General features: G+C 40.3%; 1 protein-coding gene across 1 annotated transcript; it reads right to left on the bottom strand.

The window, feature by feature from the left end:
* Positions 1 to 11,276: 11,276 nt before the first annotated feature.
* LOC139414147 (homeobox protein engrailed-1-B-like) lies at positions 11,277 to 15,360 on the bottom strand. The gene is made up of 2 exons (XM_071162028.1): positions 14,661 to 15,360; positions 11,277 to 12,001 (listed from the first exon to the last, which is right to left on the bottom strand). Exons 1-2 carry the CDS (start codon positions 15,160 to 15,162, stop codon positions 11,682 to 11,684), a joined length of 822 nt encoding a protein of 273 aa, XP_071018129.1. The 5' UTR covers positions 15,163 to 15,360; the 3' UTR covers positions 11,277 to 11,681.
* Between the last annotated feature and the right edge of the window lie 1,071 nt (positions 15,361 to 16,431).

The raw sequence follows: 16,431 nt of genomic DNA, 5'->3' as shown, positions 1-16,431 counted from the left end.
ATACACATGCAGATACACATATGAATGGATAAATATTGTCACACACATTGTCTCACACATTGTCACACATATGAATGGGCTGCAGTGGTTAGAGCGTTGGATGAGTAACCGAAAGGTTGCAAGTTCAAATCCCTGAGTTGACAAGGGACAAATCGGTCGTTCTGCCCCTGAACAGGCAGTTAACCCACGGTTCCTAGGCTGTCATTGAAAATAAGAATTTGTTCTTTAACTGACCGGCCTAGTTAAATAAATACAGGTACGCATATAAACATACAGTTCACACACATCCTCCTACACAAATAACATACCTCTTCTTTCATTGTCCCTTGTCTATCAATCTCTATGACCAATACACAGTGTACAATATACTGTATACCAATATACAGTATCCCTTTATTGCTGTCTCTTCATCTCATTTAGACAAAGAATAAACTGCTGCCAATAACATACATATGTATGAGTTATCATAAGAGCAACACATGTTATTGTTTTTCTTCAAAAGACATTGACATTTGTCTAGAGTTATTGACATGTAAATTTGAATTAGCATTGATGGATTTTATTTTATTCTTATGTGGGGGGGGGGCAGAGGAATTATTTTCGCATAGCTTGAAAACAGAACAAACTGCATCCATTTGAAAAGTGCAAGACGGAGTGAGCAAATTTTTTGCATATTTTTGAATATTTTTCCAAAAGTAACTAACAAAACAAAGTAGATATTGTTCCCTTTCATTTAATGTCAGGACTTAGGCATTATTTTTGCTAACGTACATCATGTGAGGAGCTAGTTTGCTGTGTCTATAAATGCATAATGTGAGAAGCTAGTTTGCTGTGTCTATATTTACATCATGTGAGGAGCTAGTTTGCTGTGTCTATATGTACATCACGTGAGGAGCTAGTTTGCTGTGTCTATACTACATCATGTGAGGAGCAAGTTTGCTGTGTCTATATGTACATCATGTGAGGAGCTAGTTTGCTGTGTCTATACTACATCATGTGAGGAGCTAGTTTGCTGTGTCTATACTACATCATGTGAGGAGCTAGTTTGCTGTGTCTATCTATACATCATGTGAGGAGCTAGTTTTCTGTGTCTATATGTGCATCTCGTGAGGAGCTAGTTTGCTGTGTCTATAAATACATAATGTGAGAAGCTAGTTTTCTGTGTCTATATGTACATCATGTGAGGAGCTAGTTTGCTGTGTCTATAAATACATAATGTGAGAAGTTAGTTTTCTGTGTCTATATGTACATCACGTGAGGAGCTAGTTTGCTGTGTCTATATGTACATCATGTGAGGAGCTAGTTTGCTGTGTCTATACTACATCATGTGAGGAGCTAATTTGCTGTGTCTATACATACATCATGTGAGGAGCTAGTTTGCTGTGTCTATATGTACATCACGTGAGGAGCTAGTTTGCTGTGTCTATACTACATCATGTGAGGAGCTAGTTTGCTGTGTCTATATGTACATCATGTGAGGAGCTAGTTTGCTGTGTCTATATGTACATCATGTGAGGAGCTAGTTTGCTGTGTCTATATGTACATCATGTGAGGAGCTAGTTTGCTGTGTCTATATGTACATCATGTGAGGAGCTAGTTTGCTGTGTCTATATGTACATCATGTGAGGAGCTAGTTTGCTGTGTCTATTCATACATCATGTGAGGAGCTAGTTTGCTGTGTCTATAGTACATCATGTGAGGAGCTAGATTACTGTGTCTATTCATACATCATGTGAGTAGCTAGTTTGCTGCGTCGATACGTACATCATATGAGGAGCTAATGTACTGCATCTATACATACAGAATTACTCCCCCATACTGTTTGGTCACAGATGGCCAATTTAGCGATGACATCACTAGTCTGTAACAAGAGCCATGACAAGCGTATGTAAATTGTATATGACTAATCGCCTCCCGCGTCACCTCTCGGCACCTCCGAGCCGGGGCGATGAAAGACGGAGCGAGGGAGTTTTCTACCCGACAGCCCCTGCTTTTGAAGTGAGGAGGCAGGGGTGAAAACGTGGCCAGCCAAGCTGCCCGCCCACACCACTATCCCCCTAGCCTCTCCTCCACCATCCCTCCATCTCTCCACTTTCACTTCATGGGATGGTGAAGTGATTCCATATGTCCAAGGCATGTTAGATGAAGGTGCTGGTGACCACCCGTACAATATGCCTCCATGATAATCAAAGATCCTACTCTTTATCTGTCTGTGTACATAATACTGGACCTTCATTTAAAGAGAATGTCATGGTGAGTCTGGACAATGTGAAATGTGCACCACAGATGTCATTGTGGATGAAGTTAACATTTTCCGACCAGCCTTCAAAGTGTGGAGTTTTTTCCTGTAAGGAATATAAATGTGTCACCTCTGGAGTAATGCAGCCATTTTTGAAGGATGAGAGGCAACATGAACTCATCAAGTGCTGCATTTTCCTGTGATCTTTTTTTGTAACTTAGAATGCCTTTCGACGAGTTTCTAAACCTCTCATAACGTTTTGTGAGATCTAAATTGAATAATGTCTATATACATTACATATTTATTATATATTTATAAATACAGCATGTTAAATCCAGAGCTATCATTTCTACATATGAATTGAAAGTTTCAAATGTTTTGTACAGAAATATGTTTTGTTTACTGTTTTGTACAGCTATATTACACAATGATAATGTACGTAACGTACAATTCCACAGTTTAAATCATGACTTTAATAGTCTACTTGTAAATAAAGTTATGAAACATTGACTTTAACTGGACAGAATTGAATGGATCGAAGTGACCGATTTTACTAATATTTTATTAACCCAGGAATTTGTGCCTTTTATAGCAGTGGCAGGTAGCCTAGTGGTTAAGAGCGTTGGGCCAGTACCAGAAAGATTGCTGGTTCAACCCCCAGAGTTGACTAGGTGAAAAATCTGTCCATGTACCCTTGAGCAAAGCACTTCATTCTAATTGCTCTGGATAAGGCCATCTGGTAAATGATCATGTTTTACATTGTGCGCATACTGTAACATCTTATTTCATATGATGATTTATATTGTATAGATATCAGAACGTGGCCGTGACCGTGTTTTGACATAACAATAGAGTGCATAAGCTACACCATAAACATCCAAGTCCCTCTTAAGAAAAAGATGAAACCTTAAATACTCTTTGGATTTTCTTCTAGCCTCGACTTAAGTGGAAGAAAACATTTTGTGACTGTCACATAGCTGTGGTGGGACATACTACAATTTGAATTCGCTTCCTTATTAATTTAAGATATTTAGCTGTCCAAAAGTATCCTGTCTACAAAAGAGCACGCTCAATGTAACAAATTACAACCTTCACACCTCTTCCTTTTCCTTACGAGTGGCAAGTACGCCTCAGAGGGAGCAAGGGAAGGTTATGGATACTGGGGTTATCGAGGACGCCGCGTCATATTCTTGGAGACGGACAGTGACAAAACAAAGCCTTTTCATCACTCAGTGGGAAGATAAGAGCACTTGATATTACTTTGGGTAGTTGCATTATTTCAATTAGTTTATCGATAAAACAGCAGACAAGGTCAGTTTTAATATTGTCCTTTTCATTTTTAATTGTATTTAATTTAGCTTACTTGTTGAATTTGTAGAAAATATACTGTACTTGTTTACTCAATATAAATATACTCTCACCCACCAGCAAATGGGGAATGACTCTTTGGCCGTTGGTGGTTATTTTCTGCACAGAACCGGACTCATCCCCTTTCACAATAAGACATGACCAGACTATCGCCATAGGCTTCTCTCCAAAGCTGAGAGTTTGCCTTCCCTCACACATAAGCTGACATGTGCAAGTGCCGATGACACAGGCAGCAGAGAATTTGACTTGCAGAACAAACAAGTGGCGCTGCCTATATCCGCCATGTAATTTGTACTTATCTGTCGGATATTTACGGCTGTTTCTGCCCAGTGGCCCCCAGACCATCTCAGCTGCGCCGTGGGAGGTTCTCTGTCAATGCCACCTTTGTTGTGTTGCTCCCAAAGATAGAGCGGTGCAATTGACAGGCCAGAAAATGCAATGAGTCATCTTCCCGTCTTCCCCCTGTCCTCTCTGCCATGGAGATCATGGCACATGCATGCTCCTTAGAGCCCCCTCCAGCCTCTCGCTCTCTCTCTCTCTCTCTCCGATCTCTCTCGCTCTCTCTCTCTCTCTCTCTGTGTGTCTGTCCTCTCTCTCTCTCTGTCTCTCTGTTTCTGTCCCTCTCTCCCTTTCTCTCTCTCCCTCTTTCTCTCTCTGTCTGCCTCTGTATGCGTCTCTTTCTCTCTCCCTCTCGCTCTCGTTTTCCCTCACTCTTTCTCTCTCGCCTTTCTTTATCTCTCTCTCTCTCTCTCTCTGACTACAATCCTGGGGGCCGAAGGGTTTCAACCCCTTCACTGACACTCACCGCCACAACCCTCTTAAATTTCTAAGAGTGAGAATCGGTTACATCCACTTTGAGCCTAGAAACTTTTCTGAATCTTCTTTGTTTCCACTTGTAGACAGATTTTTCTTTCATGTTTCCATTTGACCACCAAACATGATTTCCTGTGCACATATCATTGCTTTATTGGTTATCAGTTTAGTTTTCAGTCCTGATAGTGGTTCATCTCTGGATGCAGAACAAATAATGACTTCCCAGTGGGTGGGAGAGAAGAGAGGGTGTTGAAACTGTTGTCCTGTGTCTCCCTAAGCCCTCCCCCTCCCCCTAAAGAGGAATCCCCCATAATTCAGGAGGCAGCAGCTGGAAGGGGATTACTCTAAGGTTCTGTACTTAGCAGTGGGATGGTCACAGGGTAGTGATCTAAGGAGCTCTTTTCAACTGCTTGCATGCGTGCGTGCGTGCGTGTGTGCGTGCGTGCGTGCGTGTGTGCGTGCGTGCGTGTGTGTGCGTGTGTATGTGTGTGTGTGCGTGTGTGTGTGCGTGTGTGCGTGTGTGCGTGTGTGCGTGTGTGTGTGTGTGTGTGTGTCTCTGCGTACGCGCATGCATTTTTGAGCTGTGCGGGCATGTGCATATAGGTGTGGGTGTGTGTTTTGCTGTGTATGTGACTGGATTTCTGTGTGTCTGATGCCACGTTTCTGTGTCTGTCTGTCTGTGCATGTGTGTTTATCTGCATCTGTCCGAGGCCCTATTATGGATTTGAAATAAGTCGCTAACAGTAAACACAGGGTCAGGGAAGATGAGGAATCAAAACAAGATGGGCCCTGGACCCCTGAGCCTCCATCCACATTGTACTCTAACAGGATTAAAGCTCACTTCGCCAGAGCATTTGCATACTTTAGCCCTATTGAGGGTCACTTGATGTCTCCGCATCACTTTGATTGCCCTAGCGTGACTTTGCTGGTCAGGGAGGAGACACCAAAGGGACACCATGCGAAACTGCAATTCTCCTTGGTGATGCAGCCTGCAACCTCAAAAGGCCCCAACTCTATTCCCAATCTATTCTCTCAACATTGTAAATAACAAAACGATGTTTGTTTCCTTTTTTATTATGCCTGTATCCAGCTAGTACACTCAGCATCCAGTACACTCTACCTGGAAAATATTATTTTTACAGCCCCCCCTTCAGATGGAGTAATTTCCACCGTCTTCTTTTATTGCTTTAATTTGCATATAAATTAAGTGCATATTGTAGCTGTAAGGCAGACTATGCTAAGTATGCACTGGATCCCAGGGTTCCATTGTTTTATACATAAACCTAATGCATCTGCTAAATGATTAGGTGGGGAAAGTATCCTTGTCATTTTTAATTGCCTGAATAACTTCCCCCTATGCGTCACTCCGTGCTATTCTAGGGCAATGCAGATTGCACCTTTTCTCAATGTAGATTGCATCTCTTCGCATATTCTTATCCGGGATTGCACACATAGCACGTCAAATAATCAATATATTTTATCTTCAGTGATTCCCCCCCCCCAACTTACTGCAACTTACTGTGCTGTCAGATCTATTGATGATGAAGAGGCAAGCATGTCACATCATGTAATGTAATGTCAAGTCAAATGACTACCTGTCAGCAGCGCAGCTCCCGTAGGCCTACTGATCCTGCTGGGAACTTCACCGCACTTTGAGTGGACGTTCAATGATACATTTGAATGTTAGGCTATGTATATTACATTAGTCTATAACGGTTTTTTTTCCATTGATATTGGGCCTATATTCTTCTTGAAATTGCAAATGCAAACAAACAAAAAAAGGATAGCATTAGCTAACGCATAGACAAAGACTATTGAGATCAAGCACACAAGTGTGAAATTCGAGGCAGAACAATAATTAATAGGCCTACAATAGCGGAAGAAAATTTGACCAAAAATAAAAAGCAGAAACAACCACAGAGAAAGGGCGTCATCGAGTATACTTGAAAGAGCTGTTGAATATGACCTTACCATTATATTTCTCTGCACCAAACAGTGAGCTGGATGAAAATGTATTATGCGTATAGGTGCCGTATTTGTCCCTCTACCGATAAACATCTGTCTTATTAAGATGTCATAATGCATTGAACTGAAATGTCTTCCATATTTCTGTATTCTGGGGGGAAAAAAAACAAGTGGGATACGCAATAACTAGGCTACATTAATAAGCGTATTGTGGCTGGAAATGTCCATTAAAAGTCTGAAATTAATTAATGCTGTACATTTTTCATTAATAGCCAGGCTACTCCACCCATAATATAAGTCCAATGTAAACAGAAGTCATTCAAATAAATGATGCATGAGTGGTGTGCGTGTGTGTTTATTAAAACTCGTGGAGTTAATTGAACGTCGAAACCCAGAGCAGTTCGAACAACATTGGAAATAATTAAAAACAAAACCGACGAGAAGCCCAGGGGCGGTTAAATGGTTGGGCTGCTGTCTTCTCCAGAGAAGTGGGCAACTCTTAATTAAATCCGAACTCATTTCTGGTTACGTAACAAACAGATAGGCTTATATTAGGACCAAGGAAATAAACTAGGTACATGACAATGTATTCCAATTGAATAGGCTTTATTGTGTGAGTTGGACGCAGCCAAATGAAGTTGGAAAATCTGTATTGTGAATTAATGATCGATGAAAGAATGCAATTGCACTTTCAGGAGTATGCCCAGTAATCAATAGACTATAGGCCTATAGAAGATCAATTGGTATGACATTCAAGGTTTGTTTTTGTCATAGTTTACCATTTCTATTGTGTTGCACTTGTGCCAGGGTTGCTGCAATACACAGTCATCCTTAATAATTAAGTGAGTAAGCAAGTATAAAAAAAATAAGCTTTTTTTTTTACAAATTGGAACTTATGTATCAATTTAATAAATTGCGCTGAAAAGGTAGACGCATTTCATCTTGAACGGAGAGGAAATTACGAACAAATAATCCATGTCATATTATATGTCATTGTTTTTACTCCTACCTGCACTATGCTGCGAACCACGTCCGTTGTCAAGTAGTAAGATAATGTTGTTTTGGGGTAATGCAAAAAATATGCGGTTTTTCCATATTTAATAGCATATGCCTACACTTATTTTGAGAAACTGTGAGTTATCTAGACAATATAGGTCCCAGTGTAGGCGTGTTGTTGAAGGTACATGTAACTTAGAAAATTGATTTAATTAATTAACCATTTTCATGGGATATAAAGATAAAGGCAATGTAGGCTACAGGCTAGGCTACATATTTGCAGGGAATAGCAATATCCTGGCGTATTTTGTCGCACAGGGGAGATTTTAAAGAAGATAATGCTTCAAGCCCACGCAGGAAAGCACCTAAATCCTATAGACACCTGCAAAGCATAGTGTCGATCAATTGATAACTAAGTTGAAGGTATTTTGGAGAACTAAAACAATACCCTAATATTCGATAAAAGTGGACAATCTTCCAGCTCAGTCGTATTACGTAGCCTATTAGGTGAACAAGTTCAAACGAAGGCTATATAAAAGTGTGTTATATGGGTTTAGCTACTAGGCCTACTTCTTCTGTCCATGAAGTAGGCTGAACTGGACTCTATTTCAACGAAAGTTGCAAGATGATATTGGCATTGTTCGTACTACAACTATCGTTTAGAAGCTCATGGCGTTTAGTTTCTTCGCCGCTCACTTTCATAACCTATATTGGTTCCTTTCGGGCAATTCAGATTGTTAATAGGGGACCTCTTCACTGAGGAATCTGGCTATTTTTTATGAATGTGTTTTTCATATTTACCTTTGTGTGTTTCCTATGCTCCTGCCATGAGTGTGTAATTGCTTCGTCTTGGGTTCCCTCGAAAAAGAGACCTTGGTCTCAATGGGACCCCTCCCCCCCCACGGTCTTTGGATTGGACTGCACGAGCTTTTTAGTCAACCTTTTTCTTACCTTGTTCTATTACATTTTAGCTAAACATCTACTAATATCTACTTTTGTGAAAGTGTGTCCTTTAGTGCTAACCTGGGAGAGTTAACAAAATGTTTTTGTTAGGCGTATGTATGATAAACGCAGTAACCTATTTGAGAATCATTACACCGAGTTAAAATGTCAACGTTTTAACATAGAAAGTTAACCAAGAAAAAGTATCGCTGTCTTCGAATTGAAATTGACGACTTGTAGGCCTGATGTAGCCTATAGGTTGTGCTATAAATAGAAATGACTTGTTTTGACTGCCCGGTCTGACCTATGGCTTGCCCATGGGCTTTGAGACACAGACACAAAGGCCGGTGCTGCCTCGTCCGGACATTTAAGCTATCCCAATGAGCAATATACCGGCATTGAAAACAACGCGTGTCACGTCGCAGGGTGCACCGGGAGGCTTATCAGACATAAACGGAGGTTACAGGCCGAATGGGAACTTAGTCCAAAATAATCACGTAGGCTAGGGTAGGGGAAGAGTAGCCTATATAGCAACTAGATTGAATGGAAATACGTCTCTTTACGAAGAAAGACTAATGAATTTGGCCTTTGAAACTGATAGTGCACGGAAAAGGCGGCAACTATACATTTGGAATCTGATTTTTCATTTTTTTTATTCCATAAATATGCTCTTTAAAGATCTGCTTTTCCTCTGACCAATAAAATGTCCCATTCTTAGATCTTCTGCCTATGTTGGCGGTCCTCCATACCGCCCGGGTGTTTAATCGAATCTTGTAAATGCCGAGAATAGTTTAATAAGTGAAACGATATCCATTCTGGAAAAATAGCTACCATGTGTGAAGATGTCCGGTGACGGTGGCAGGGAGCTAGACAAAAGGACAACCTAACTGTTGTTCGAGAAAGTACCCCAGTAACAGGAAATAAATAAATATACATCAAATCTATTTTTCATAAGGCCAAGTTACGAGACTTGTGTGTGTGTGTATAAGTATACAATGCAATCATACAATACAGTGTGTGTGTGTGTGTGTGTGTGTGTGTGTGTGTGTGTGTGTGTGTGTGTGTGTGTGTGTGTGTGTGTGTGTGTGTGTGTGTGTGTGTGTGTGTGTGTGTGTGTGTGTGTGTGTGTGTATAAGGGAGGGGACGCTGACTTAACAAGAGCAGAATTGATGTTGTTTTGGCTGGAACGTCATCTTGATGGTTGCCATAATAAAATGTCTCTACCACAAGGCCAAGTTATGAGACAGTATCCTATACAATGCAATCATACAATACAGTGTGCGTGTGTGTGTGTGTGTGTGTGTGTGTGTGTGTGTGTGTGTGTGTGTGTGTGTGTGTGTGTGTGTGTGTGTGTGTGTGTGTGTGTGTGTGTGTGTGTGTGTGTGTGTGTGTGTGTGTGTGTGTGTGTGTGTGTGTGTGTGTGTGTGTGTGTGTATCTGTTCTGTTCATCCGTTGCATATAGCTTTAGATTTTTTTCTGAAGCATTTTAACTCATATGTTGAATTCTTGCAACGTGTTCACTCTTCACTTCAGTGGAGCTTAATATTCTGTTACATGCATGTTTATCTCTAAAAGCTTTTAATACCTTTGTGGTCATGTAGTCAAGCCTTTACGTTAAACATCCCTAAGCGTGTCGACTTTATTATCCTTATATATTTCATGAGGAGACTGGAAGTTCTATTTAAAGCACAACATAGCCTGCACAGAGATGATGACGTTCTGAATTGAGACACGCAGTTTCTTGGAGAAGACACCAGCCACCAGTGGTAAAGTACTTAAGTAAAACTACTTTAAAGTACTACTCAAGTAGTTTCTTTTGTATCTGTGTACTTTACTATTTATATTTTTGACTACTTTGACTTTTACTTCACTACATTCCGAAAGAAAATAACGTACTTTTTACGCCATACATTTTCTTTGACACCCAAAAGTGAATTTTCAATGCTTAGCAGGACAGGAAAACGGTCAAATTCACTCACTTATCAATAGAGCATCCCTGGTAATCCCTACTGCCTCTGATCTGGAGGACTCACTAAACACAAATGTTTCGTTTGTAAATGTGTTGGAGTGTGGCCCTAGCTATCCGTGAATGAAAGAAAAAAAAGGAAAAGTGTGCCGTCTGGTTTGTCTGGTATAAGGAATTTTAAATGATTTATACTTTTACTTCAGTATATTTTAGCAATTACATTTACTTTTGTAGAAAGGCATTTTGTATAAAGGCATCTTTTTTTTAGAGTATTGCATTTGGGTACTTTTTCCACCACTGCCATTTAGAAACGTCATCACCATGTTCTATAATACTAGCCTAAATGTAGACATACAGTATATCCCAATGATAAGGGCCGAGATACTGCGTGTACTCATAGTAATACAATATTATTGAAGAAAGAACAATAATAATATGCCTACTAATCGTAATACTACTATTACTGTGTTTTCCCCCAATAAACGAATAGTTTAAAAAAAAAAACTTCCATGCGTGCACTGTGGCCTTGACGGATATAGGCCTGCCTATAGGTTACATGGTTTCCGTGAGTGTGTAGGCATTATGGTAGGCTAGGCTACACGCCTGGACCTTCTGGCCTATTTATTAACAAGCAATGTTTGTATAGCAAATGGCATAGCTCGTGGGAAATATATGCATGTCAACATTATCTGAATTAACTCACTTAAAAGGATGAAGAATGTCTTAGAACAAAATGTAAAAAGGTAGGTTTGTTTTGCATTACAGGAAATAATTAAAGCTCAACAAAATACCTCATATTAGGTCATTGTCTCTTAGTGCTTTATTTAAACGACATAGTGTTAGTCCTGGGCCTTAGTTTTGAACGATTTACAAACTACGCTTTTATGTATAGAATTTCAATGACGAATGAAACTGTAGAACATTCTACATTTTTTTATTTATTTCAGACTACATATTCTCTGAACATATTAAAATCTTTGGCTTGGCGCGTCGGTTCAGAAACGCAATCTGCAGAATTGTGAGAGATTGGGGAGAGGGGCGACAGAAATCACACAAAAAAATCTAGGAGTCAGACACTTATACTAAAACAATGGCCAACAACATCATAAGAAAAAGAAAACTTTAAATCTCCAGCAAGTAGGGATTGATACAGACATAACCTTACCTGAAATTAAATATATACAACGTCATATTGTTTTGGCTATATATAAACTTTAATAATGTTCGTATTTTATATAATGATGTCCATATACTGTATCATAAACAGAAATCGGTTTTAAATAGAATCTGTCCCAGTCAAATCGTATTTACCTCTTTCTTTTTCAGTTCACAAAAGAGTTCAAGCACTCTGCTTCAGTTCAGCGTCTATTTTGCCCTGCACGAGGGGGGAATTTACTCGCTATCATCCTTCTCCTCTTGGACCGTGGTTGTGGAATGGTTGTACAGTCCTTGGGCCATGAGTTGGAGAGCCAGGCCGTTCTTGTAGCCGTTCCCCTTTTTGATTTTTGCCCTCTTATTCTGAAACCAAATTTTTATTTGGGATTCATTGAGATTCAGTTCTGTGGCCAGTGACTGTCTCCGTTGTTCTGTTATGTAGCGATTTGACTGAAACTCGGACTTAAGTCTCTGCAGCTGTTCAGCCGTAAACGCGGTTCTGGGTCGCTTGTCTTCTTTCTCATTTTTCTTCTTTTTCAATTTCCGTGTCCTTGGGCCTGATGTAGAAACAACAGTGAAACGAACACGTAAATATCAGTTAGTCCTAGGCCCAAAAAACATTAATTTACACATGACTAAAACAATGGAGTATTTCAATGTAATAAGTATTGTTCATTGCTAAATGTGTGTTTGCAGTCATTGCGACCATTTTGCCCCAGGCGCAAGGTGCAAGACTAAATGATGAACAGTTGTATTTACATAATTCATTCATTTGAATATTCATAATATAAGAAATGCAGTAACACATATCTTCCAATTACATAATACAGAACCAAAAACATATAAGCAACGTCAAAACAATAAGACGTAGGCCTAGTGGTGTGAATGACCGTTATCCTCGATCGCGTGTCTATTTTGCGCATTTGTTTAGGCCTAGGCTATATGTGGTCTACGAATTTCATAGTTTCCTCAGACAGATTGGGTAATATCAATAATAACAATATAATATCAACCTACATGCCTATACTTTCTAACAGACTATTGTTGATTGGCATGCCCCTTTTTCTGCAGGCCTACCCTGCAGACCGGTGCAAGCACGAGAACACACAGTCCTTAGCACCTTATACCTCAGCTCAGACACTATTCCTCCGCTCATTCCATCAATGTGTGGAATAAAAACTCGGTGCCATAAAATGTAAAAGTAAACAAACTTAAGGCAAACATATTTGGTAATTGACTATTTCACTAGGCTATGGTTAGACCTACATTGCAATAGGTCTATCTAAAACGCCATTGCACTGGAACGTTAGGCTACTGTCTTGCAAGTCTGTATTGAGATACTTGTCTATTCTATCCACAGCCATGTAGCGTGCACATAATTACATCTGAGAGGTTCATAATGTGCTAATATTGCGATAAAGAAGATACATGGATATAGCCTCATCGTTTATCTTTTTACGACACACTTTTTGCAAACGTGTTACCTAACCGCTATATAGGCCTAGCGCATAGCTAATATAGGCCTAATATTCATCCATTCGATTGACTTCTCCAAAAACGCAGACGACACAACAAAATGTAGGCTGTCATTTCAGGGGGAAAAAACTATCTCTATAGGGGAAAAAACACAACTAGGTGGTATATTGCAAAATCAAGCTGCGGATCCCAATTCAGTCAGTGCATTGTAGCATACGGTTTAATTCAGTTCGATACTGTATTGTGTGAAACTCAACTATATGCGTCTACTGCTATCATAAACACAATATATTGTGCATAAACCTAGGCTATATAGCATTGTACTTTTTAATTGGCGGGATATTTTTATTGGACATTTTCATGCGCGTTATGGACTGTAGCCCTATGTCATATTTATTTCGTAATTTGGGGTCACGTTTACCTGCAGATATAGGCTACTTTCTGAATACAATAACAGTATTAGGCCTACAATAGCAATAACATACACAGGCTAGGCCAGGGCCTACTTGCCTAAAATATAACATAGGCTATTTGATTAGCTAAAACAATTATATAGTCTGTCGGTTAAATCCATTTTCGTAAGCCTACAGACCAGACCAGATATAATTCCCGAAAGATATCGAAACCAATCGGCCTAGTGTTTTTTCCCCCAGAGTCATATAGCCTAGGCCTAAATCTTATAGCTTAATCAGTCAATAAATCACTTTAGTCAATCGATACATATTTTCTGAATTCTGAATCCCACGTCAAGTTCAGAAAGATTGTGGATAATAAACCCCCAAACATATAGACAAGGCAGTCTATACAAACCACTGATATACACCATAGGCCCGTCAATATGTTCGTCGGGTGAAAAGAAAGTCAGCTATTGTAGTCTAATCGAAGGACGTAATTGTTGACTTATGTAGATAATATAGACTAAACTATTTGATTAATCTATCTTTTTTTTTTTTGGGGGGGGGGGGGGGGGGAATATTTTGCAATTTTGGCGATTTGGAGACGGCCCACAGCGAAGGCTTGCCTAACAGCTAACAGTCAGAATAGGCATGTGGTGTGAAGTAAAACAAGATAGTAAAACAAAACGACCACAGGTAAAGTGGACGTTTCGGTGACCACTCCTTTCAAGTTTGTCTTGTCCATGCAACACTTTTCAATGAGTTTTACATAAACAATGTGATAAAACGGAGGACCGGTTTTCGGCATTGCTTTGTTTTGAGGAGAATAATTCAAATGAGGGAGGAGAATCAAGTTGCAGACCAGTTGGTCTTCCTAACATGTTCTGCCAGGTCTTATTAATCGTTTGGTTTGAAATGCTCTCACCAAAACAAAGTGGCAATTGTGTTTGTGTGTGTGTGTGTGTGTGTGTGTGTGTGTGTTTTTGTTAGAGAGATTATGGCAAATACTATAGGAATATGTCTAGTCTAGCCTACCATGATAATCCAGGCCTATCATTATTTGTTGTTTTGGCTGTTGTTATGATTAGCTTTTTATTTTATTTTTGTCTATCGTGCGTAAACGCTCACGAATTGAATTAATTGTACAATGGAGCAAAGCGAGAGAGAAAGAGAGAGAGGGGGGGGGGGACACAGGGGACAGAGAGAGAGAGGCAGCGAGAGAGAGACAGAGTTTACGATGTTCACATTGACCTATAAACTAGGCCTACTCCAAACACAACCAAAATAACGGACTTTCACATTTCAGATCTGCAGGGGTAAAATGATTCGGAAACTAGCGCCATACCAGATGATGGTCGATCCGAATATCTCGTGCAGTAAACCCACGCAGGCCATAACATCGGCGTAGATTCTTTAGCGGGTGGAGATCCTCCATTACTGGCATTCACAACCACTATTGACGCAGTGTCTCCATATCTCGTTGTGGTAGTCCCATTCCCTTCACCTTGTTTTGTCGAGCTTTGTTTCGAGGACGGTGAGGACGACGAAGAAGAAGTACTGTCACTACTGCAGTTGGAATCCTGGCAAAGGCTGCTCGCGTGAGATGGCCTGATGACCAAAGGGTTGACGTTTTCTCTGCCGGAGGTCTGCGCCCGATCCCGACTCCCAAGCTCCTTCTTGCAGCCGAAGTCTGGCCGCAGAATATTGTCAATAAAAAAGTTTGTGGTTCTATGTACTTGCTGTGCTGCCTGGTGGGGCAAAATGGGAGGAGATGGTAGATTCGGGGAGAGGGACACGCTCTCGCCCTCAGTCGAATCACGGCTGTTTTGATCAATTCGCTCTTCCATAACTGGTACACTTTTGGCTGGAGCGCAAACTCTCCACGCCAAACTCCACTTGTTGCTCAATACCGTATCCGAATAATAGCAAACAAAAAAAGATATCTGACTATATTATGAAGGAAGCCTATATAAAATACTTTTGATAAATGTGACAATGTTCTACACTGTCGACATGTTGTCTACGAAAGCGATCCAAGTGTCACAATAGCCCTGCGCTACCACGACTGACTACACATCGCGCGCAGCAGCGTCGTCCCTAGCATTCTCTAATGTATGTCAGCGCGATCTTTCTAAACTCTCCTAAAACCCGTTATCCCTCTCACACACTTTTTCCCCCACACCAACCGGAAGCACGTGAGTGCCAACACACGTGCAATAGACCAATCACTTGTGCAGATCCGCGCTGTCAGAAGTGACGACGTCCAATTGAATTTTACGAATCTCAGCAAATAAATAATAGATGGCTTTTAGGCACCAAACAAGGGGTCTCAGAGGTGCGCTCTTCTTTCATACCAAATTACTATGCTCATCACCGATAGAGGAAAACCTGGTAGGGTCATTGGGCTGGTACAGAAATGTTATAGGCTACCAATACATTTAGGCCACCAATGGTTCCCGTTAATTTGTCTATCGACTTGATTGCCTTCCACTCTCCTACCACCGAAAGGTGATATGTGTAGGCTTTTCTTAAGTCTCCTTCCTCCACATTTGGCAGGAACCGTAGCCTATACAATTGACATGCAGTATGACATTTTTCCCACTCTAGTTTATGCTTTTCCTATTTTGTATCTAATATAATAGGTGTGTCAAATTGGCGACCCGTGTCTTAAATGACTATCTTATCTAGGCTACAAAATCCCTATGACAGTTGTATAATTACGCATGCGTAATTTCTGCTTTCCAAATGGATAACTCACTTGATAAACGCTTGTAATCATCCTCACCTGTGCATAGCCTGACTTTGGCCGGTTACGTGCTTGTAGGTATAGGCTATATTTACATTTCTATAAAGAATCAGGGGGACAATTTAAGTTACGTTAGTTGATGGAGGTGGTAGGACGTGATGGAGGTGGTTTGTTTGAGCCTTTGTATCAGACCTATAATAAGAAGTATTAGGCCTAATGGAGATGAAGTGATGCAACATATCTCAAATCAGGCTAATCATTCATGAACCCATTCCAAGGTGGCCTGTATCGTAAAATTGAAAATTGTTTATGTTCACTCTCATTTTATTTAGTTTAAACGGGCATACAATTTGCATTGCTATAGGCCCAT

The sequence above is a fragment of the Oncorhynchus clarkii genome, chromosome 7 (assembly GCF_045791955.1).
Source record: "Oncorhynchus clarkii lewisi isolate Uvic-CL-2024 chromosome 7, UVic_Ocla_1.0, whole genome shotgun sequence".
NCBI lineage: Eukaryota > Metazoa > Chordata > Actinopteri > Salmoniformes > Salmonidae > Oncorhynchus > Oncorhynchus clarkii.
This window is presented reverse-complemented; position numbering and strand designations above follow the sequence as displayed.

What these genes read in the sequence shown, in the direction of transcription:
- LOC139414147 (XM_071162028.1), bottom strand. Translation starts at nt 15,162, where the DNA reads ATGGAAGAGCGAATTGATCAAAACAGCCGTGATTCGACTGAGGGCGAG. An exon ending in TTCGGATCGACCATCATCTG is followed by an intron (nt 12,002 to 14,660) that starts GTATGGCGCTAG and finishes TTTCTACATCAG; the next exon opens with GCCCAAGGACACGGAAATTG.